This window comes from Monodon monoceros, unplaced genomic scaffold, assembly GCF_005190385.1.
Source record: "Monodon monoceros isolate NGI ecotype Baffin Bay Population unplaced genomic scaffold, NGI_Narwhal_1 Super_Scaffold_14, whole genome shotgun sequence".
NCBI lineage: Eukaryota > Metazoa > Chordata > Mammalia > Artiodactyla > Monodontidae > Monodon > Monodon monoceros.
In genome coordinates this window covers 5,690,318-5,714,137 of record NW_021703770.1, presented here as the reverse complement: position 1 = coordinate 5,714,137, position 23,820 = coordinate 5,690,318, and the positions used below count along the sequence as shown (strand labels likewise).

At 49.9% G+C, this 23,820-nt stretch overlaps 1 protein-coding gene across 14 annotated transcripts in view; it reads right to left on the bottom strand.

Moving 5' to 3' along the window:
- Nucleotides 1-23,820, bottom strand: part of ZFAT (zinc finger and AT-hook domain containing) — a 481,085-nt gene that overhangs the window by 308,156 nt on the left and 149,109 nt on the right. For all 14 annotated transcript variants that reach the window (XR_003793519.1, XM_029222687.1, XM_029222683.1 and 11 more), the window contains 2 exons: nucleotides 5,984-6,172; nucleotides 4,075-4,225 (listed from right to left, as the gene is read on the bottom strand). Coding sequence is in view for 13 of the 14 variants with exons in the window: in XM_029222687.1 (XP_029078520.1) it covers nucleotides 4,075-4,225; nucleotides 5,984-6,172 (340 nt within the window). In the remaining variant the exon portion in view is untranslated. The remainder of the gene's footprint in view (nucleotides 1-4,074; nucleotides 4,226-5,983; nucleotides 6,173-23,820) is intronic.

The window sequence follows — 23,820 nt, the reverse complement described above, 5'->3', positions numbered from 1 at the left end:
TCGAGCACTGTGTTAGATTTTGTGTATGCGATAGAGAATGAAAGCCTGGTCTGCCTCACGGGTCCTTTCTCTCTCAATACGGCGACGTGGATGCTGAATGAGATGGTAATAGTAATCACGGCTAACAATTACTGAGTACTTACAATACTCAAAACTCTTTGCTAAGTATTTAATTTCAACCCTATCATTATGCCCATTTTACAGGTGAGAAAACTGAGTATAACCCAAGGTCATACAGTTAGTAAGTGGTGAAGCCAGGATTTGAACCCAAGCAGACTAGAACCTGCACATTCTTCCACATCCTCCTACTGCCTGGAAACACTGTGAACACCAACCCCCCTCGCCGGTGGGACCATACACGCGGAGAAGACCTCCTGTGAGGCGGGTGAGGCTTCCTCTCTCCATAACTGCTCCCTCGGGATTTTGCCTAGGTTATCCAGGTAGGTCCTCAGAAACATTGACGATCATTTAGTGCCATTAATCAGACACCATTAAGCTGTACCCACTGTAACTGTAAAGTCTATATTTATGGAACTATCCATACAACTGTGTTTGACCAACACAGGTTACCTTATGTTTTAAATGAAAAATATTTAAGCAGACTGCGGTCCATAAACACCAGAGGGTAGAAGTCCCATGCTGTAATTAAAACATTCAAATCTGAAAGTCAGTACTATGCCTGCACGCTAAACCCAAGGCTAATTTAAGGAAACTAATTTGGACCTTTCTTAAATGACAAAGATAGCCAGAAGGCGATCATTTTACTGGAGGAAGAAACTCTGGATTCACAGCATTAATTAAACAAGTCACAGTATTTCCTTCTCTAATGCAAGGTCTAAATGGTCTTAGGAGCATCTCTGACTCTGATTTTTTCGTATTATTACCCGAATACCTGGTCCAGCCCTCAGTGCTGCCTCCCACCAAGGGTGATGAATCGGAAGAAGCGGCCAAGCCGCCGGCACCAGACTCTCAAGCGCAAGCCTGCACCCGTGGGCTGACGCACAGAGCTGTGATGTCGGGTGATTCCTACCACATTATTTCACTCCGAATGGCCCCTATTCATTGAGAGAGGCACTCTCTCCCACTGCATTTTAGAAAGCATTCAGCCAGAGCTTTAAAAGATCAGACCCCTTGATCCGGTTATTCCACTGCTGGGAATCTAGCGAAAGAAAGAATACGAAATTCAAGCAAAGGTGCTCATTGCATGAGTTTTCACAATAGTTTAAGAGTAGAAGCTGCTTGAAGGTTCCAACGTAGGGAACTAGTTTGGACATTTCTTTTTTTTTTTAACTCACTCATTCATTCTTTCAAAAAAGTATTCCAGGCACTGGGGACACAATGGGCACAAAAACAAACACAACTCATGCTCCCTTGTAGTGCACCTTCTATAGTAAGTGGTGGGCCAGCCGGGTAACCATATAAATGAGCAGATAAGGACCACCAGCTCCCTGTGATGGAAAAAGGCAGGATGCTCTAGGACCCCAGGTCAAGGCGGACTGATCTGTCTGGGGGACAGGGAAGGCCGCCCTGAAGACTGGACATTTGAGCAGACAGCTGAAATATGAACAGGAGTTAACCAAGTGAGGGGGAGGAGAGGTACCCAGTATGAGGAAGAGGCACGTGCAGGAGAGATCAAGGAAATAAAAAGGACCCGGATGGCTGGAGCAGATGCTGGAGCCCAGAGAACCAGAGGGAGCACAAGAGGGGGACCAGGCTGGAGAGGTGGCAGCCGTGGAAGACCCTGTAGGCCAAGTTCTCCTAACAGCAATGTGAAGCCTTAAAGGGTACAATCAAATGGGCATTTTACAAAGAGCTCACTGGCTGCAATGTGGAAAGCTGAGTCGTGGATCACGATGCTACAACATGTCACTACAAAACAGTGTTTGTGAATAATTTGAGTAACAAAGGAAAGTAAGTATAATGGGATTAAGTATTAAAAGCAGGATACAAAACTGCACATAAAATATAAACTCGAGGGCTTCCCTGGTGGCGCAGTGGTTGAGAGTCCGCCTGCCGATGCAGGGGACACGGGTTTGTGCCCCGGTCCGGGAAGATCCCACATGCCGCGGAGCGGCTGGGCCCGTGAGCCATGGCCCCTGAGCCTGCATGTCTGGAGCCTGTGCTCCGCAACGGGAGAAGCCACAATAGTGAGAGGCCCGCGTACCGCAAAAAAAAAAAAAAAATATATATATATATATATATATATAAACCCGATTTTATAAAATATATGGGCTGAAAAAAGGCTAGAAGGAAATAACATTAAAAATATGAACTGCTTATCTTAGGGAACATTAAAAATATTAACAGTGCTTATCCTAGGGTAGTGAGATTACAAATAATTTTTTTCCTTATAGATTTCCGGACTTTCGTCACACGAAAAGCCTCTTTTTTAACTGTTTTACAATTTAGACTATAAAATATTAATAGAATGCTTGACAACAGGAATACAGCCTCAATCTACTGATTAAATACGGAGTATATTTACCTGTAACTAGATTAGCATTGAACTGAAACCCTCCCCAACAGACCTTGAAATATTATGAAGATAATTAACTAAGGTCTACAGATCAACCTGCGTTGAGACAAGAAAGATCCTCAAAATTAATTCCATTTCAGTGTTGCCAAAGGAGTGCATATTTTTACAGCTTTATCGATTAATTCAGTTGCTCCCATTTGCAAGAAGAGAGGAGTGAGGCTACAGATTAATGAAGCACCCAGATGACATGATGTTATAATTCAACAAGAGCACTTTCCATATATGGTATCATTTATTCCCAGCACTAAACTAAGTCAGATTCTACTGGACAGTCTTGTGGCCGGTGTAAGAGAGGCTCAGAGGCAAAAGCATTTGTGTCCATTCACAGCAGAGCCTCATCCAGGCAGTGGCCGTGTCTGTCCTAATCTCTCTCACATCCCCAGTGCCTGGCACATAGAAGGTGTTTAATCTGTTGGGCTGAAGTCCAGTAGAAGGGCCTAGAGCCAACCCAGGTCTACCTGGTGCTAGAGCTTACGCCCTCATCAAGAACACCTCATTTTCCCTCTTCCAGAAACAGAGGGAGCCCACTTGCACTGGCGTTTTGTCTTTCCCCTCAGCTGGGAAAATGTGTACAGAACTCAGGTGATGAGAGTTTGCTGATCTACGTCAGCAGGTACGTATCACAGCTGAGCTGGTGACCATGGGGAGGGTGGGGGGACGCGCAGGCTAGTCCCCTCTGGGACATCGACTCACCCAATGTATTTGGAGGACAGTTTTCAGTGTCGATTCAAGTTTTAAGCACTCGTATCCTTTAAGAGGGCAATTTCAATTCTAGCAATTTATCTCACAGGAAGTCTTGAAGAAGTATTGAAAGAGGGAGGAACCAAAACCTTGTCTGTCAAGCAAAAACTGGCTATATGTAAACTAGTGCATCTACGTGACAGCAAACACACTTAAAAAAAATATGTACTGAAAAGGAAAAAGTCAAGGTGTGGTAAGTTTAAAAAAATGGGTTGATAACAGTGCCTTTGGTATTTTACGCTAGGAAAAAAAATAACAAAATTAGAGTGCTATATTTTAGTATATCATGAAAAACTTATGGTGGCCTGTGAACCACGATGTCTATAGTAGTGACCATGACCAGAAGAGGCACTATGGGTTACTGTAACTGCACATCACACGGATGTTGGAACCTTCTACAGGATGCTTATGCTACTTTTGAAAGTAGGGGGGAAAGAGAGATTTTCTTTTTCATTATAAATTGTGGAGCTATGAAAATCAACTAATTTACTAAGTAAGGCCTTGTTCACACCTCTTTTTATTCAGATGAAGCATACATCTGCCTTAAGCAGAACGCTCCACCTTCCTTAAGCCGAGGCGCTGCGTTTCCTGAGCATGCTTGCTGATCTGCCGCGCATCACACAGAGGCTGCTTGGGCTCAGCCAGCACTCTAGGGCCATAATGGAGGGGCTAGTTCTCAGGTTTAGTCAAGAAACCGAAACCCTTCATAGATGGGTTTGCACACAGCGTCCTGATAAGCTAACACGCCCATCTCTCGCCCTCTGCAGCGGTGGCTGGAGTCGCACAGAACGCTTTACCTGCTCGACTTCATGGGCTGCTCATAGGGTGTCTGCTGGATGGCGTACTCCTGGTACCCTCTCCGGGGCGCCAGGTCGGCCACCGCGGCCTCGGGGTCTGCGGCTCCTGCTTCCGGGGGCCCAGCCTCCACCGGAACAATCTTGGTAGCACCTGAGATGGAGGCACAACGCACCACATATTAAAGAGGCGCCGTGAGGGCCCTGACCACCCCCCTGCCCCCAGAGCAGGGCACGGAGCCTGGGAAGCGTATTTCTTTACTGTGTGGCACCCATGCAAGGGACTAGTTTTCCTTCAGTTCACACCTTTAACTTGTGTGTTTGTATATGTGTACGCATGTGTGTGTAAGTGTGTGTGTGTGTGTGTGTGTGTGTGTGTGTGTGTGTGTGTGTGTGTACATGTGTATGTTTGGGGGGAAAGGGCAAGTTTTCCAATAATCAAAACCTTCTTCTGAGATACATTTTCACTTGATCTCCTTATTAAAAAACAAAAAAATAGATCCATATACACATATATGCTTCCTGCAAGATTTCACATAGATCCACATGTGTTAAACTTTACGCAAATGTAAAACAGCGTCAAGACAGAATGGAGCAGTGGAATCAACTGTGAACAGGAATCTAAGCTGCCTGGGATCTGGTCCCAAATATGACATCACCCTCCCGCCTCCAGACCTCTGTGTCCACCCTGTGAAATGAAAGGTCTGGAGTGGAAAACTCAAAGGTTACCTTTATTCGTGCAAGTTCAGGATGTGAAACGATCAAAGACCGTTTACAGCAGCGTATGTGCACGAGGGTACATGCACACGCACGTTATATATCAAGTGCACTAAAGAAAGGCTCCAATCTACCTCTCATTTCTGGAATAGCAAAGGAAATTAACCACTTTTTACCCCCCACCTTACAGAAATCTCAGAATACTACCACCAATTCTTAAGAAATCATTATAGAAACTTTCTCTAGAGACAGCTAAACACAGGAAGCTCTCTCCTGGCATTTCCATTTCCCAGAATAACACTTCTCTGAAGTAGGGTGGGGCAGACAAAGTGGCTTTCCAGAAACAACTTCTAGTCACATAATCTTATACGGCTTTTTCTCTGCTGATTACCTTACCCTGCACTGAAGTATCAAGAGGCATTTATTCAGCGTTTTCATTTTAAATAATCAGTTATCAATACTATTAGCACTGAAAAAAGATGTTTAAAAAGGCTCTAGCTGTCCTCAAAATCCTAAACTTGATTTTTCAAAATTTTATTTAACAGCTATCACCTCAAATTGATAGGAAAAAACCCATTATTATACTTTGGAATCTACTATCACACTGCTTTTTGTCTAAAGTATCCTTTCCTGGAAGAGACCTGTTTTAAAAAGGGTAGTATAAGAAATCCACTGGCTACTTTATGTTTAAGGAAGAGGAGACAGGAATTTCTAGTATCATAAAATATATGATGAACCCACTAAAAAAATGCAAAAAAAGGAAGAAGAAAGTGAGGTGGAGGGTTTTGGAGAAGCTGCCAACCTCCATGTGGTGCGAGTGGTCTTACACGTAGGATGGGGCAGTAAGGGCGGGGAGGACATCCAGGAGAGGGGCTGGTGAGGGGGCAAAGAAAAAGACACTCTCCTTGGCCACTGCTCCTGTGAGCGGCCACTCAAACGACAAGGACAGGTCGTGGCTGCAGAGGTGGCGGAGGCAGCAGCAGGGGCAGCCCTCACTCCCTTTCCTCTGGACACGCTCGTCCACCACAGCCCTGAGCAGTGACAGGTCAGCCATCATCCCAAGGTACTGGGTAATTCACTGGAGAGCCCGACAGTGATGAAGCCGCTCAGGATCACAGCCCCAGCTGTCTGGCTGCCTGCGGCACAGCCCCGCCCAGAGAGTCGCATTCTGTCCCCTCCCACTTGTTTTGCTCACCTGGAATCACTTCGTGAGCCGTTAAAACCACACTTATGATGGGCTTCTTGGCTCCGGAGATCTGCGCGGCCTCTTTTCCCGAGCAGACCTTCTGGACTTTCTCCACTCTCTGAGTCCGCAGTCTCTTCGGGGCCTTTTCTCGATCATCTTCCTTATACTTCCTCTCCAGTTCAAGGTCAGATTCGTTACCTAAGGAGCAAATACCAAGATGCATAGAATATCCTCCTATGTCAGTGATGGAGTCAGGGAGTGCACACAACCCCAACCCTTTTACGGGACGACAGTAAAGGAAACGTACACGTGTGATACAGACACTGGTCCACGGTGCCATGCAGGCCCCTTTACCACTTCGGGCAGCATCTTTGCTTCTTCAGTCTTTCACGTGATTCAATAAATATCATCCCCTGCCACAGGCCACCACATGGGCATGGAGGATACAGCTGACAGGGCAGGCAGAGCCACTCATCTTGTTGTCATGAAGCCAACCAGCCCACAGTGTCATGTACCATCAATCAACACTGCGGAGAAGACATGGTCTTCTTTAGATTTACAGCCTAAGAAGAAGTCGTTCAGTTACTCGTCTTCCTGTTAGTAGGTGCCTTCCATGTGCCAGGCACGGGGGATATAAAGGCTGACAGGGTTTTGTTATACAGCAGAAACTAACACACCATTGTAAAGCAATTATACTCCAATAAAGATGTTTAAAGAAAAAAAGAAAACAAGCTTAGCTACAAAATAAATCAATAAAAAAAAGTAACCTAAAGAAGAATGACAGGGCACAGACCCAGACCCTGCTCCAGAAAGCCCTGCAGCCTGAGGGGTAAGAAACACTTCATATCAAAGTGAAGCATAAAGGAGTGCGTGCTATTCCCAATTCCTAAGTGAGAAGGAAATACGGGGAAGGAAAGGACAGGAGTTGTCTCTTTCTAAGAATCACAGCCACACATCTGCAGTAGCCTGCCCAAGAACTACTTCTTCAGAACATTCTAACAAAGAGACAGGACCCACTCGGCACAGCCCTGCGTTAGAGATGAACACAGGGTGGGTGCATGGTCACGGGACAGGCACGTGGTGCAGGCTTGGAAAGCGCTGGAATAGGGGTTGTCAGGGAGGTGAAGTCAGAACCAGGAAGTAATAAAGCAGAAGCCGGAGAAAAGGGAGAAACCAGAGGGAGACAGCCTGAGGCAACTCAGGAAGCCTGTGCTTCCCGTGATTTAAGTTGCCCACAGCCGGACCCACACAGAAACCCCCCGATGGACACCTGAAGGAAGACAGAAAATGGAGAAGTGCAAGCTCCTAGGACGGCATGCTGGCTGAAGGAAATCTCTCGCAAGACGAGGCCAGGAAAAAACCTGGCTAATGGGGCAGGTGGATTGAAACAAACAATTTTCTGTGTTCTATAAATGAGAGTCTTTCCGCGCTTGTCCCAATCATCCAGGTGCTTGAACATTTTTGGATCTGGTAGAAACAGTCATGGGTTTTTTTTAACTGCTGGAAAAATGTCTTTAGTCATATAATTAGTGTCAGCACCAAACATGGTAACAGCAAACTGAAAAGAAATATTAGTAAATGAGATCACGATTCAGAGTGTACTCTGCAAGGCCGAAGGGGAAAGTCAAGACGGTTACATACATCCACCCCTTGAAGAACACAATGACTCCTAAAAAGCTGAAGAATGGGGCAAAACACGGCATCCCCAAAGTCACTGCCGATGCTTACCTGATGTTCTCTGACTTTTGATCTGCATCGGGCAGTTTTAGGAGATAGGCGTGCATAAATAATTACAGAATATAATGGATGCTATAAAGAGGTAGAAACATACTATAGGACTTCTTGCTTTTAAAAACGACGCTTTACTTTATAAAAGAATTCACCACAGATTACAATTCAATACGTGGATGACACAGCAGGAATAGATAACGTTTACATTAAAAAAAAAAAAAAAGCAAGAATTAGAGCTTGCCGTAAGCTGAATCTGGGTTTACATCATGGATCAACTACAAAAGCCGAGAGCATACACATGATGTCAGCCGGCATGACCACGAAGTAGCTGAAGCGATCGTGGTTACACTCCCCACGCTCTGCACTGGATTGACCATGTCTGGACTCAGCTTTACGCATCGTACGTTAAGAATACACTGCAGAACTGGGTGCACGAGGATGGTGGACAGGAGTGGAAAAAAGTCTGGAGGACTGAAACCCGCTAAAGACATGGGAGTTGACCCAGGTGGAGATGAGGAGACTGGATGGGACTCTGGTCTCTCAGCCCAACTATTACCACAGCTCCTATTCGTGTCCTTGCTTCAGCCACCCTGCCTGGTCCCCAGGACAACGAGGAAGCCTCTCCAGCCATTCTGGCAGCGGGAACTCCAGGACCCCAGCGTGGCCAACAGGGTCTGGGGTGAAGGCTGCCAAGGGCTTCTGGGAACGGTTTCCTTTCCTAAGAAAACCTCTCCTTCACTGGGCATCACTATGTCCACTGCCTGGAACTGAGGCAACCACCCAGAACCTACAAGAGATCAAGGGAAAGCCCAGGCCGACGCCTTGAGGGTCCGGAATGAAGGATGGACCCTGGGATGGCAATGGTACATCTGCAGCCCCCCGACCCGACCCGACCCGACCCTGGAACCGCAGATCCCCATGCATCTGTGACATGGGAGAATGGACATTCCCACTTTCCAATTCATTTCTAATTGATGCCTCTACTGAAATTATCTCGACTAACACACTCTCCAAACCATTTTCCATCTTGACCAGAGAGTGAATCGTTTTTAAAACCCAAATCTGACCCTGTCACTCCCCTGCTTAAAACTCTTCAATGGCTTCCCTCCCATCTCCATGAGCAGAAAGTGCTAGATAAAGTCCTCCGAGATTCGCCATCAATCATCTCTCCCACGAGCCCTGCACCCTCAAGGCCAAGATCCCCAAGTACGCACCCACGTGTACTCACCTGCTCACCCCTTCAGGCTCCAACTATACTGAACTACAGCCCCTGGAACTGCATGCGGGTCCACGTCACATCCAACACCCAATCCACAGGCCCCTGCTCGTCCAGATGACAAAGGCAGTTCAGATTTACACACACACGCACACACACCAAGAAATCAACATTATCAACGGTCGGATTTCCCACACTGCTTTGCAATTATCTGTTTGGATGCCTCATCTGTGCTGTGATCTCCAGGAAATTGGGTCTGTGTCTTCTTGTTATTTTATTGAGCCTGACGCAGACCGACAGCAGAGGACCTAACCTAGAACACAATGCAGACCTGCTCTGTTGCGCTCAGAAAGGTGAAGCTAGGACCAACGGGTAGAGGTCAGCAACAGACTTCACCAGAGGAAGAAATTTCCAGCAGTCAGAGCCATCCAACGAGGGAGGGGTGGCTTTAGAGATGCGTTTCTCAGGAGGGTTTTCGAGGAGCTTCACATAGCAATCGTGATGCTGTGAGAAAGACTGAACCACATGGGGGGTCAAATCAGACAAGCTCTGCATCTCTGAATTCTGAGACCCTCCCAACAGGGAGATGGAGCTGCTATGTAAGGAGGACGGCAGGAGAAAGGAGGTGGAGGGGTGGGCAGTATGAGACAGTAAACGAAAACGCGGAGTAAGACAGCGGGCAACGGGAGAAGATGCACCTTCCACCTCCTGGGCAGCCACCAGCACCCTCCGTGCCCGTGTGGGCTCTGATTCTCCCCGTAGCAAATGCCAGTGGGGCTCTCACCATGTCCCCGAGGCCCACACACGACCTTGGCAGCAGCTACAGTGGACACTCAGGCTCACCCTGCACCCCAGCGTCCGACCTCAAGCTTGCACAGGTGTCTTGAAGCATTCAAGCTAGGCCCCTGCAGCCCAGAGGTGGAGACGGGTCAACGTGGTGGGGACGACCCTCAACCAAGGAGGAATGGGAAGCAATGCACAACCACTCTGGGCTCCCGGCCTGAGTGCACATTTCTGGGACACATTCTGGAAGCTTCGAGATCCTGGCAGAGTGAAACGCCCAGTGACCACAGCTGGAACCCAGCAGCAAACCCTTGTCTCTCCCCCTTCCCTGTTTCACCCTCCCCACACCTCACTCTTGCTTCCTGGGATCCCCACCCCAGTAACTGCCTGCAGCCGGGACAGCTTGCAGGCAGCATAAGCGAAGTCAACCCCATTCAAAACTGTCCCAAACGCGCACCTCCACGCCCCCACGCCCTCCATCAATTCCCTGTGGCCCCATGCGACATGGATCCACAGCCCATTCAGCTACATTCCACTCTCGAGAGCTTCCAGAAGTTTCCACAGTAAGTTTTCCCACTGATCCAGGCACCACGTGGCAGACACTGTACAAGCAGCCTTGGAAATGATTCTTGGAGTTATCTTAACCCAATTCCTCGACGACTGGAGCACAGTGGAAAGAACACAGCCGCTACAGAACAGAAGCGTGTGCATGCAGGGAACAGCAGGTAATTCCGGGTAAAACACCGCGTATAAGAAAGGGGAGCCGAGAGGTGGAAGAGGGGCAGGCAGGGGCAGGGCGTGAAGACCCTGGATGACAAAGGCAAGTGCCTCCTGTAGAGAAATGAGGGTTCTCTGCCCCATCCCTGCACGCGTGCTCCACGCAAGCCCTGGGCCCAGCCCACTGCAGCCCGCACGACTATCTAGTCTCGTTCCCAGCACCAGGTCAAGCACGTAGAAGGTGCTACACGCTTGTGTGCAGAGAACAAGGAGGGTGGAGGGAGAAAGAGAAGGACATCTGAATAAACGTCTTGCGGGTAACTTTGTGCTCACTCCCTTTGGACACCAAAGAAGTCCTCACTTCCACTTGACCTGCTTGTTTGGGGATTTCCCTGCATCCTCACTTGACCCATCTTTGTACTTTTCCAAGTTGCCACTGAACCGCTCCTGCATGCAGCCCAGGAGTCCTGCCGGCACCCGCATCCCTCCCTCGGCTCACCTGCACCACGGTCTCCCACACGGAGCTTCTACACAGTCCCCTACTCCAGCCACTCTTCACCACGTGCCAAGGCGGCACAGAGGAGAAGCACAGCAACAGGCACGTCTGAGTCTCTCCCCGCTTCCTACCCACCAGGCTGTCCTCTTCCCAAGTCTCTCCCTCCACTCTGATCTCCTACCCTGGTGTTTTGGGATATGCCATGTGTAGCATTTGCTGCAGAATTAGGTAGGGGGTCATATCTCTGGTTTCCAGCCTCTAGAGGTAATTGGATTTAATCAGCAAGGGTCCCACTGCCAGCATCACTAGTCCTTTGGGAGTCGGCAGAGGAGAAAGTCCCAGGACCTCATAAGAACCTCCACTGACAAGTCCTGACTCTCCGCCCACATCTCCCACCCAAACTATCCCAGGATGGGCCCTCTCTCCAGGCTCACGGTGGAAAGACCCTCTCACTCCAGACCTGACACTGCTGGAGCCCGAGACAAATTAACCCATCAGGCTCTGTGGACACACTCACTTTTATTTGTAGGACTCGTCCTGGTTGTGACTCAGAAAGGCCAAGTCAACGATGGGTCTGACTCCAGGTCTGCCTCTTCCGTTTCTCTGCCTGTTTGCTAGTTATGACCCTCTCCTCAATCTGGTTAAGGATTCATGTCAAGTAGTGTTCTTCTGAAAACGGAATTTCTGTTTCTAATACCAAGTTCAACAATGATTTCCTCGTACTTAATAAGACATTCTTTGTGAGCTTTTTTTTCCTTGTTCTCCCACTTCCAAATTTTCTCAGGGTCCATCTTCAAACAAACCATCATTTCTACACAAAAGAAAGAAATATTTACTTGTAAATTATCCCAGCACTACAGAATGTATTTGTTCTTTACCAGCCACAGTTCATTCATCATATACTTATGGAGTGCCAGGACCTGTTCTAAGCATTTGTGATACTGCAGGGTACAAAACAGAGAGAGACCCTTGCCCTCTGGAGTTTACGTGCTGGTGGGGAAAGACAGACAACACAGTTAAAACATAATAATTAAGTAGATTACATAATATATCAGAAGGTAATTTTAAAATTTCTCATTTTACCGGAGCCTGGTGAAAGAACACAGGCATTTGGAAGATGAACAAGTCTGAATTTTTTTTTTTTTAAGAGAACCATTCTTTAGAGGGCCCTACTCCATTCTACAAAGGATAAGCAATCTTATATCAGAATCTCATAAAATCAAAATAAGAAGAATCTTCTAAAATCATCTGCCCCTTTTACAGGAATAAAGCAAGCCTGAATCTACAAGCGGTGTGGCCCAGTGTCCTAACAAACACACCTCACACGACCAGTTCCTACTGATGGGGAAAGTCATTATGACAGGGCTTGTTTATCTACTTGTTGACTTTGTTTCTGGTCTGTCCCCATAGACAGTGTAAGTGCAAGGCAGCCGGGCAGGATTGAGCCCATTTTGCTGGACACCTGCCACCGGGCCACTACCCTGAAGGGCTCCGTGAAGTGGGAAGAGATGGGTGGGACCTCACCTTCACAAAGCGGGAGAGTCAGCCCTTCATTAAACAGATTACAAGTGAAGGCCTCTCAGATGCCTGGCCCTGTGCTGGGCTCTGGGGGCCCAGAGAAGAACCCGGCCTGTCCCTGCCCTCGGGGAGATGAGCAAACGCGGATGGCTGCCCCACCCATCAGAAAGCCCTTCCCGCCATCTTCTCCTTTAGTCCTTGGGCCCTAGAGAAGCTGAACTGTTCCTGAGCCTGTTACAAACACCCAGCATCACGCCCGAGTCCCTCTGACTGCAAAGCACGGGCTCCCTGCTGCCCTCTCCTGCCTCCGATGGGCCAGGAGGAGAAGTTTAGACAAAGGACCAGAGAGGAACCAACAAACAGCGGGCCCCGTGGTGAGAGGCAGTGGTCAAGTGGCAAAGCCTAGTACTGTCCTACGGGGACCAAGAAGACAGGTGGGTCTGGCTGATCAGCCGAGAAGTGAGGTCCACGACCAGTGCTCTGCTTTCTCCATGGGGAATGGTGCTCAGCTTAAAGGCTCTTCGTGCACCATGATGCCTGGTCTTATTTCTAAGAAGCCCCTCTCCTCCCCCCTCCCCTCTCTGACAGGGCCCTGGTCCATCTGTGCTGAAGGCTGGTGAGAACATAAAGGCCGGCACTTGCTCAGTCTGTCCTCAGCTGAGTCCCCAGAAGCAGCAAGAGGCCATTTGCTCCTGATCACTGTGCAGATGAACGGCCCACCTGGGCGCCCACCTGCCCTCATGAACGCACACCGTGCAGGGACTGCACGGCTGGCAGCCCTGGTGCAGCACACGGCCGCTCCGGCCCCCGCTTCCAGGGCCAGGCATTTAAAGTCCTGTCATGCTTGGCGATGGCAGCCCAGTTCTGCTCTGCAGCCACGCTCCTTGCTACAAAGAAGCAATTCTTGGAAAGTGAAGAAAACTAGAGTTTCTGTTCTGTTCAAACTGGTAAACGTCTATCTTCCCTGCACTGAGACAGATTAAACCCTCTGGCAATGAACAAGGCTAACTGAAGGTGGCTCTTCTGACACAGTCGGAGAACCCCAGCTGACACCCAGGCTCCCGGGCTGATGCCAATGGGTAATTTGGGGTAATTTACTCACTCTTGGTTCAGAGAATGCCCAGCTGACTCCCTGGGCTGACATAGTGCCTGGTGAGGAACGGGCAGCAAGTGGATCTCTTTCAATAAATACACCCAGCATGGAAAATGAAGACCGTGAGGGGGGCTGGGCGTGAGGGAGCACCCGGGTCCCACTCCACGTCTTCTAGGTGGTGCTTCCAGATGAACCGCCTTCCAGATAGGCTGCTACGTTGCATGTGTTCATTACGCAATGAATGTTAAGGTAGTATTTTATCTTCAAATTGTATGAAACGTCTGTAATATCTTCACTGAGCTCTACAAAAGACTCTATCCAAAAGAAAGCAGGATGTGATTTTAAGTGAGATCAAGAGCGGAAATCTGTCTGAGATGCTTAAAAGGCAGAAGAGATGGGATACCATCAACCCGCCCCCGGTAGACCAGCAAGGGCACAGGAAGGAAGGCCAGTGTTAATCCCATCAGCAACACTGGGTTTCAGACTGAAATATCTGACAGCGTCTATGCCTGTCTGGTGTTTTCCCTTTAGTCAATAGTCATGAGAGGGAGGTAGCCTGTACCACTGTAATAGCACGGCGTTACCTCCTGAGAGGCAGTTACAGTCTGCAGAGCGCCTTCATGAGCACTAACCAGCACCTGTAACTCCACTGCATGTGCACACTATGCCTTTTTAATCAACCTTCTTACATTTCACTTTTTCCTCCAAGGCGCTAATAAAATGTGCTTTTCCGGCATACGAGGCGCTGGGCTGACGTGCCCTTGTCCAGCAAATGTCACACCGTGCTGCACCACCATCTGAATCCAGTTGTGATCTCGCCACTGCATCAGGATGTGGTCTTCAAACATTATTTTTTTTTTTTAGCAGCAGGACATTTTGAGTGAATTCTTTAAGCGATTTCAACATAAACAATCAATAAAAGGGCATGACTGCTCTGGTTAAAGTGGGTAGGGTCCAAGCCAGCCCCCCACTAGCTACCCCCTCCACGGCCCTCCCAGCCCTCCATCTCAGCCGCAAGTGCCTCAGCTTTAAAACAAGTACATGAGGATGCAGGAGGGACTGTCAAATACCACTTTCACCACAGTCGCTGCTCTGAGTGGCCAGCGCAGAGTCAGGGTGTGTGAGCTACACTCCAGCTCTGCCTTCGAGCTGGACCAGTCTGGAACTCTCTAAACCTAGGGTCCGAATCTGCAAAATGAGTCATTGTGAGGTTCAAGTGAGGGAAGGTCGCAGAGTCCTCTCACAGGGGGGCGGCGGGAATCACGCAGTCGCCCCCAGGCCACACGCGTTTGGGTCCAGTGACGTCATGCCTGAAGATGCACATGTGCAGCTCAGGGCTGGGCTGGGGTCATGGCGTCGCGGTGGTTCTGGCTGGTTTCTGCTAACAGGAGAGGCACAGGAAGGGCCGCCTCACCCCGCCCCCTAGCCTGGAATGTTCTGCGGAGTCACCGATGTCCTGGGAACGGTATTGTTCAACTTCGTGACATCTGTGCCTCACTGCTCTTCAACCACAGCACACTGACAGAATTCTTTACATTTCATTTCCTTTTGAAAAGACGGTGTTTAAGAAGTGACGACACTGCAACATGGAAGCGGGAGCTCCCAGGTGGGTGCACGCGCCCCTCGGTGCTGAGACTCCTACGACAGCGCCCGGGGCCCTCACGCGGGGAGGCGTCCTGACTTCAACTGAAGGCGGCCCTGCTTAAGGAGCAGAGACCAAGCATGTGCTCCATTCTAAGGGGAATGAGCAAAGATCCAGTGTCCCCAGTGTTCTAGAAAGTCTCCACTTGCCCCTCCAGGCCCACCCTCATCTGTCTCCATCCAGCTCCCGGAGGCTCGCCTGTACGGGTCACACAGGGGCTCCACTGCCCTCTGGCTTCCGTCACCAGCAGAAGATGGGAGGGAGGGAGGGGAGTAGGGGGCAATACTCTCCAGGCCCCCTCCCTGCAAAGGCTGCAGCTCTCCCTGCAGCTCTCTCCTGCCTCTACACCTCGGGTGACAACGACTCCCCACTGTCCCCAGCCTCCTCCAGGACCAACACCTGCCCACACTTTACAAATAATCCCTTTAGTAAACTCTCAAGTCGCCACGTGCTTGCTGCCAGCTCCACGGGGCGACGCTTTCAGTCATCTCTACGTGACCCCTCTTTCCGGCCCCCAAATCTCATCTTCACCCCGGCCGTGTCAAGCACCCCCGACTGACATGGCTCCTGCTCAGGCCAGCACAAGGCACATTCCCAAGACCAAAGGACTCTCATCCCAGCTTCGTCTCATTGACTCTCCCTGCGTCACTGACCATCACTGATCCCGTCCTTCTCCCCCTTTAAGGCGGCCTTCCTGCTTTTCTCTCCCTCTGGATGCTCGGCACCAGGGTCCTCAGGAAGCCACGCTGCTGTTTGCTTCAGTTCCGTCCCAACCCCTGCTGACCACCCACCTGTGCCCTCACCCACGAAGGGGCCTCCTGCCGGTCCCACACCCAGGTGGATGACACCCCCATGGACACCCAGAGTCCACCAAACTCAGTGTGTGACCAGAACAAACTCATCCTCTCTCCCCCAAACCTGCTTCTCCCTTGGGTTCTCCGGATTGGCAGGGGCCACCCTCCACCCCAGCACCCGAGCCAAAACCTGGGCCCCCTCCCTCCCACAACTTCCTGCTTCCTGTCCACATCAACCTGCGCCCAGGGCCTGGGAATCACACTTCCTCAGCAGCTCTAGAACACACCCCCTTCTTTGACGCCCACTGCCACTGCTGAAGCCAGATACTGCAGACCCTCCACCAGGCCCTGCACCAGCCTCCCCCACAAGCACATGCGGCCAGCAGCCTCCTCCGGGCCTTACGGGATGCTACTCCCTCTGCCAGGCTGCATTCCACATGCCTCCCCTGCCTTCTGCCTCCTCTCACCTCCAGCCCCACGTACCCTTCAGAACACCAGGCCCATGTGGACGTCAAAGCTCTGCCCAAGCCCTTCCTGACCTGCCCTGCTCTCCCAGGCTGCCTCTGAAGTCCCGTCTCTGAGCTCCCTGAAGATCCCATGTAGCCTCTGCGGGTGCTCATCACACTTACCCCAAAGTGTCAGTGTCATCTGTTTGCCCCTCCCACCAAACTCTGAACAACTTTACTATACAAACTTCCGTTCACTTGACATCACATAGCCCAGCAACCACCGCACGCCTGGTACACAAACAGTAGGTGCTCAATCAATGCTTCCGATGAATTAATGAAAGATCTACAGCAGGGGTTCACAAATATTCCCACTTTTCTCAGCTCCTAACCATACACACACATGCACACGCACACACTCCTTTAACTCTGATGCGCTTCTCTGACTTCACTAAGAAAAACGAAGCTCACTTGATACAAAAGCTCTCAACTAAGTTCCCTTTATCTCAAAGTCTCCCTGCTCTTTGCTCACCATGGCCTCCTGTCCTAGAGGAGTTCCTTTGGGAGGGATACTGCTCCATTTTCCAACTCCCCACTCTTAGCAGTGGGATCTGTGTCTGTGTTTACCCTCTAACTCCCCAAGGGACTTCGCAGAGTCTCCGACATGGAATAACATGCAAGCAAGGCAAGCTGATTTAGGAAAGGGCAGATGAAGGGTTAACCATATGAGCAATCACACATTTGTAGACGTTAGTTCATACACACTCATTTATAATCAGCACAGCACTAACATTCTAAAGTACCTACTCCAAATTGCCCAAGAACTAATTAAATCTCAGAATACCCCAGAGAGTCAAGTGTTATCAGCCACATTAATAAAAAGCCCAGAACAGCTGTCAGAACAGCGGCCTGATGTGGGATTATATTCTGGGGCTCTGCCACCGATTCACGCCACACTGCTAATGCAGCAGTTTAAGAAACTTATTAACCCAAGATAATTCTATCGAACCTGCTGACTACACATCACTCTCACCTTCCCTCTTCCCCTCAGGCTTTCTCAGGTCTTCCTGTCTCTCTTGCTCCGAGGGAAGGACAGGCGAGCACCTGCTCCGAGCACAGCATTCCCACAGACAGGAAACCATGAGCGTAAGCACATGCAGAGCATGAGGCCGTCAGCCTCCTTGTGACTCTGTCCTCACTACACACTCACCACAGTGAACTAGCCAGCATTCCTCAAACACGCCCCCAGCCCTGCACCTGCAGGCTTTCGCAGCAGCCATCCTGATGGAAATGCCTAGCCCATCCCCTCCCCCCCCATGTCAGCCTTAGACATGGAGTTCACGGCCCCTCTCTCCAGGGAGCCCTCCAGGATACACCCGCAGGGGCGCAGTCCTGCCCTGCCCCTTCTGCATTGGGCCGGCCTCTCCATCGTACTGTATCCATTCACCCCTTGGTCCTCCTCCCCAGGCTCAGCTGCTCAAGGGAAGAGACTCATTTTACTCGCTTTGATCTCCAAAGTCTGGCTTAGTGCCCAGCAACAAGCTCAGGAAGGAGGAGAAAAAAGAGAAGAGGATGGCCACTGCAGGGATCTCACTCAGCCCTTGGCTTCAGACAGCAATTCAGCAGCTGGGAAGCACCAGGCACAGCAGGAAGTCCGGCTTTAAAGGCCGCTGGGCCACGGGCCACTCACTGCAGCATTTCTCAGTACTCGGGCTGTTAATGGTGAGAGAGAGACTCCTTTTCAAAATGGGAGGTGGGGGAATAAGTAACTGCTACTTGTCTGAAGAGCCCTCACTTGGAGCAAAGGCCCCCTGTGCCACAGGCTCCATCCCTCCCATCACGTCCCTCGAGGCGGGATACAGGCAGCCCCCTGAACTGCACACAGCACAACACAAAGGGGCTGCAGCACAAGAGGCCGGCCTCCAAGATGCTGGACTAGATAGTCCTCCTTCCAAAGTCCTGACATAAAGCCCTGCTTGGGTGGGATTTAGTTAGCTCCTCTTCTCCCCCGGCCCCTGCCCCCCACCGTGAAAAACGGCACTGAGTGCCCTCTGGTTACCTGAGAGTCACAGCAGGTCTGTGGTAGAGAGCACGGGGCCGGCTCCACGTCTGACTTATGTCACGTGTCTCACATTGGGACACGTAGTCACCAAAGGGACTGGAGGTTTACTTCAGGTGACTCTGGGCCAGGGCAAGGTGGAGAAGCAGAGGACCAGCACTCGAAGACGGCTGGATCCACGTGACAAAAGCTGTTGCTCGGAAGTCAAAGGGACCAGGATTCACGTAATTACTAGCTGGCGTCAGGCAGCTTCCTTTGTCTAGCAGAGCCTGTATCTTCATCTAAGCGATGAGCCGGCAGCCCTACCTCGGCACCCAGCAAGAGGATGAGAACAGATGCTCAGCACCCTGACAGCAGCTGGCACAGACGGGCACACGGTAAGAGGAGGCACCATCACCGCTGCGGGGCCCAGCTGGGGCCCACAAGCATCACGCTCCCGCTGACCTGGGTCTAGGCTTCTGTGGACCTACCGGAAGCTCTGGACCAGCTCGCCTCTGGAATTATGGAAGCATGTAAACAAACATCTGCCAAACTTAGCAGCCTGAGCCGCACCCACAGTTTGCTCACCCAGGGCCCGTCTCTGGGGCCCATCAGGGCTCAAGGCTGCAGATCTCACACTCTCTTCCTTCCATAAACAACTCTGGCAATGGATCCCATTCTCATTTACCTGAATTTTATTCCAAGTGTCAGGAGCTACTGGAGAGAGAAAGGCCACGTGCAGGTGTTTTCCTTCAGCGGATGTTTAGCAGGGCTGCCTGCACCAGGGCACCGTGCCGGCCTCAAGAATGAGAAACAGCTAGGGAGCTGGCTTAGAGGGTTCGGGGCAGCTTTCCAAGAAGAAAAAGCTGCCTGCGCAAAAGAGCCCATGGGGCACGTGGGGCAGAAAGCAGGCAGAGGTGAGGCCCCTCCACGCAGCGGGGGAGGCCACGGGAGGATTCTCAGCAACAACGTGACGTGTCACCTTAGCACGTGACATCCTTCTGTGAAGGGCGAGCTTATGGGGAGCAGGTCTAGAAGAGGAGCAGCCGGTCTGCTAGGCAAAGAGTCCATATGAGAGATGAGAAGGCCAGACCCAGGGCAGGGAGGACGCCCGGAGAGGAAACCGACCGAGGGCTCCAGAATCGTGGGGAGTCGGCAGGCTGGAAGTGAGCCAGAGGAGGACACAAGGATGACTCCAGACTCTAGCTCAGATGACTCCACAGCACCAGCAAAGGAGAGGTAACTTTCACAGGTAACCCTCAAATACAGGTGAAAAGAATGACAGCGGAAACCTGAAATGTGAAGAGCAGGGGAGAAGGAGGAAAGAAGGAAAACAACTACAGAGGCAAAAGCTGAGTGGAAGCCAGTACAATGGCCAGACAGTCAGCAACAGGAACCTGGGACCTCTCCCGTGTCACGTGACCCACTCCGCACAGAAACGCAAATGGAAGTGATGAAACATGCTGAGTCTCCCCCCATTAGACACTGCACAGTCCTAGTTTCTGCTCTCCGAAGATTCATGCTTTCACTCACACGATATTTACCGAGCACTGCCTGCGGACAAGCGTAGTTTTTCAGAGGGCAAAGGGAAGCAGGGCCTGCCAAGCAAAATGAACAGCGCACGAGAAACCAAGAGAGCACAGGGCACTGTGGCCTCTGGATGTCCATTACAGAGTCTTAGGTGGGCACCATGGGACGGGGTAAGAAATCAGGGTACAGGGCGGCAGCTGCCAGGTCATACATAAACAACCTAGAAGGTTCCTGAGGAGCTCAGACTGTCTCTGAGCAGCGGTGGGCATCAGGGCGGGCTGTCTTCAGGGAAGGGATGTGACCAGTTTGCATTTCAGAAAGATGGCTCTAATGGCAAGGAGAGGCATGGTTTCCAAAGCAGAAGGCACATATCCAGGGTATGCCTAGGACAATCCACTGAAATCTGGGAAGAGAGTAGTAGAATTCCTCTTTTCTTACCTCTTCCTTTTGAAATGTGTATCTTACGTATGTTTCATAATGCCTATAACACACGCACACGGCAGTGTATGTATTTGAGCCACCACGCCTGAGTTCCCATCCCAGGTCCACCGCTTCCTACCGTGTCACACTGAACAGCATGCTTGCCTCAGTTTCCCAGTTTGTGAAATGAGGATAAAAACAGTAACCATCTGGTAGGATTTTTGTGAAGAGAAAATAAATTAATACTTGCAAGACACTCAGAATAGACCCACATTAAGAACTCCATCGATACTTACTAAATTTTTTAAAATTATTTTTAAAGTTTTGGCCACACCACATGGCATGTGGAATCTTAGCTGCCCGACCAGGGATTGAACCCGCACCCCCTGCAGTGGAAGCATGGAGTCTCAACCACTGGACCGCCAGGGAAGTCCTGATTATTAAATTTTAAAAATGCAACTTATTAGTAAATAAGTAAATATTTATTGGGGATATATTTGCAGATCACTGATGCACATCTAGCATGGATCAGAGAAGGAGGGCAGACCAGACTTGTTACAAGAGTCCATGTAGGAGCCTGACCCACAAGAATGGCAGCAGAGATGCAGAGAAGAATCAGAGGAATATTTAGCAGGAAAAGTCAGCTGACTATGGCAAGTGGCCACATGTGACAGGTGAAGGAGAGGTTTCTGGATGAGACACGTGGACGGGGTGGCCAGTCACCAGGACGGAAGATCAGGGGAACATTTATAAGGAGCCTGTGGGACCCCAGACTGAGACACAGGCCTTGAGCTCAGGACATGGTCGGGGCAAGGAGGACATCTGCAGATCCCCAGACCACAGCTGTGGGCAAATCCATGGAAATGGTAGGAGCCATGCAGTTGCCACTAGTGACAGCCACCAAAACTTTCCAGTCCTCCCCCACCCTGGGCCCTTGACACTGGGGGAGATCAATTCTGGCTAATGAACTGCAGGGGCAGGAATGACAGAGGTCACTTCTGCGCTGACATGAAACCCTCAGGCTCTCCTCCCCTCCTGCCCGGTGACCAGCTGTGTTCGGGATGCTGACTGCTCTCTCTGCCTGGGTCCCTGGGTGAGCAGAGCCTCCTGAGAATCTGCAGCAGAACAAGAAGGAAAGCTTGGTTCTGTGTGGCCACCGCGATGGGGGAGACTGGTTGTAAGGGCGTACCCTGGCCCACACCGACAGAACCCGCGACAGTTAAGGGCTAAACAGACGGGCCCAAGCTCACGAAGCAGGTGGGGCAGGAGGAAAGTGGGACGAGGGGGGTCCATGAAAGGTGACACTAACTGTCCCAAAGTCCCACATTTCCAAACATGCTGAGGACCATGTATGCTTGGAGGCCACTGCACTTTGCATTGCCCTCATTAGCAGCGAGAGGAAACAGAACTTACCATATTCTATATCTTTCCACAGAGAAAAGTGTTCTACTCAGAGACTGACACTGCTCCACCTTTCCACCTGCAAATTTTCAAACCCGGCTCACTCAAAACAGTTTTCAATCACAGGAGCTACTTATCAAGTCAGCTGTTTTGCTAACACAAATATAGTAGAAGACACTTGAAATATTGCTGTAAAAAATCCTCAGGAAAATTATAGGTGCATCTTAAAGAAGATCTTAAAATAAATGCCTTGGGGACTTCGCTGGTGGCGCAGTGGTTAAGAATCCGCCTGCCAATGCAGGGGACACGGGTTCGAGCCCTGGTCCGGGAAGATCCCACATGCTGCGGAGCAATTAAGCCCGTGAGCCACAACTACTGAGCCTGCGCTCTAGAGCCCGCAAGCCACAACTACTGAAGCCCACGCGTCTAGAGCCCGTGCTCCGCAACAAGAGAAACCACCACAATGAGAAGCCCACACACCGCGACAAAGAGTAGCCCCCACTCGCCACAACTAGAGAAAGCCCACGTGCAGCACCGACGACCCAACGCAGCCAAAAATAAATAAATAAATTTTAAAAATTAATTTAAAAATAAATAAAAAATAAATGCCTTGTCTTCTTTAAGGAGGATTTAACAAGAATAAGAGCAAATTTTTGCAACTCTCCTAGCGTAAAATGACCCCAGAAATAACAAGCTTAGAAACGTTCAGAAGTCACTTTTCTAAACTTGACGTATTGATTTCTGTAGAGGCTGCAAAGTGTTTTTCAAAAACACCAGCTGTTCCACATAATGTCATTAGGGAAAAAAAAAAATCTCTTTTCCTGGTTTCTTTTATTATTCAAATTCAGAATAAAATAAATAAATGTTGACTATATATATCAAAATATTATCTTAGGGGGCTTCCCTGGTGGCACAGTGGTTGGGAGTCCGCCTGCCGATGCAGGGGACACGGGTTCGTGCCCCGGTCCGGGAGGATCCCACATGCCGCGGAGCAGCTGGGCCCATGAGCCATGGCCGCCGAGCCTGCGCGTCCGGAGCCTGTGCTCCGCAACGGGAGAGGACACAACAGTGAGAGGCCCGCGTACCACAAATAAATAAATAAAGTAAGTAAATAAATAAATAAATATTTAATATATATCAAAAATATTATTTTAGGGGGCTTCCCTGGTGGCACAGTGGTTGGGAGTCCGCCTGCCGATGCAGGGGACGCGGGTTCGTGCCCCGGTCCGGGAAGATCCCACATGCCGCGGAGCGGCTGGGCCCGTGAGCCATGGCTGCTGAGCCTGCGCGTCCGGAGCCTGTGCTCCGCAACGGGAGAGGCCACAACGGTGAGCAGCCCACATACAGCAAAAAAAAAAAAAAAAAAAGTATTACTTTAACTTGCCATGGTTCAGTGTAGGGAGAAAGCTTATTTTGTTTTCTTCTAATTGTTTTAACAAGCAAAAGAGTCAAGGTCAATTCTTTAAAATGTCACTAAACTGCTCTTTACAGAGCATGAATTAAAACAATTATGCAAGAATTTTCCAAATTGTAATATTGTGCTTGGCAAACTAAGGAACGTGGAGCAATCATCACAGCGATGTCAGCCACGAGGCAGCTGGGCGTAAGGTCATTTCTGCATATTTTAGAAGCTTCAGCAGTGGCCAGAAAGGGAAGAACACCCAGAGCTTCTACCTTTCCATTTGGTATCTGTTAAATTAAAGTGCACTTAGGTCATTCAAATCAATGGACTACGAGGCCATTTTCTAAACAGCTTAGCACTGGAGGAAGCTGATAATCATATTAGAAAGGACTGTGCCTGTCTGCCACTGCTGAAGAGACTGCCTAATTAATTACAGAATAGTAAATAAACATCAGGACCATACAGGATGGAACTTTCATTTCCCATGAGGTTAGAGAAAAAGCTGAGAGAGGTATACTGAAATGAACAAAATCAACATCTATGAAGTAGAAATGAGACTGGTTTTAAGACACAAACGTGGTAGAGCTGGACCAGCCACAGGGTTATGAGTGGGGACACA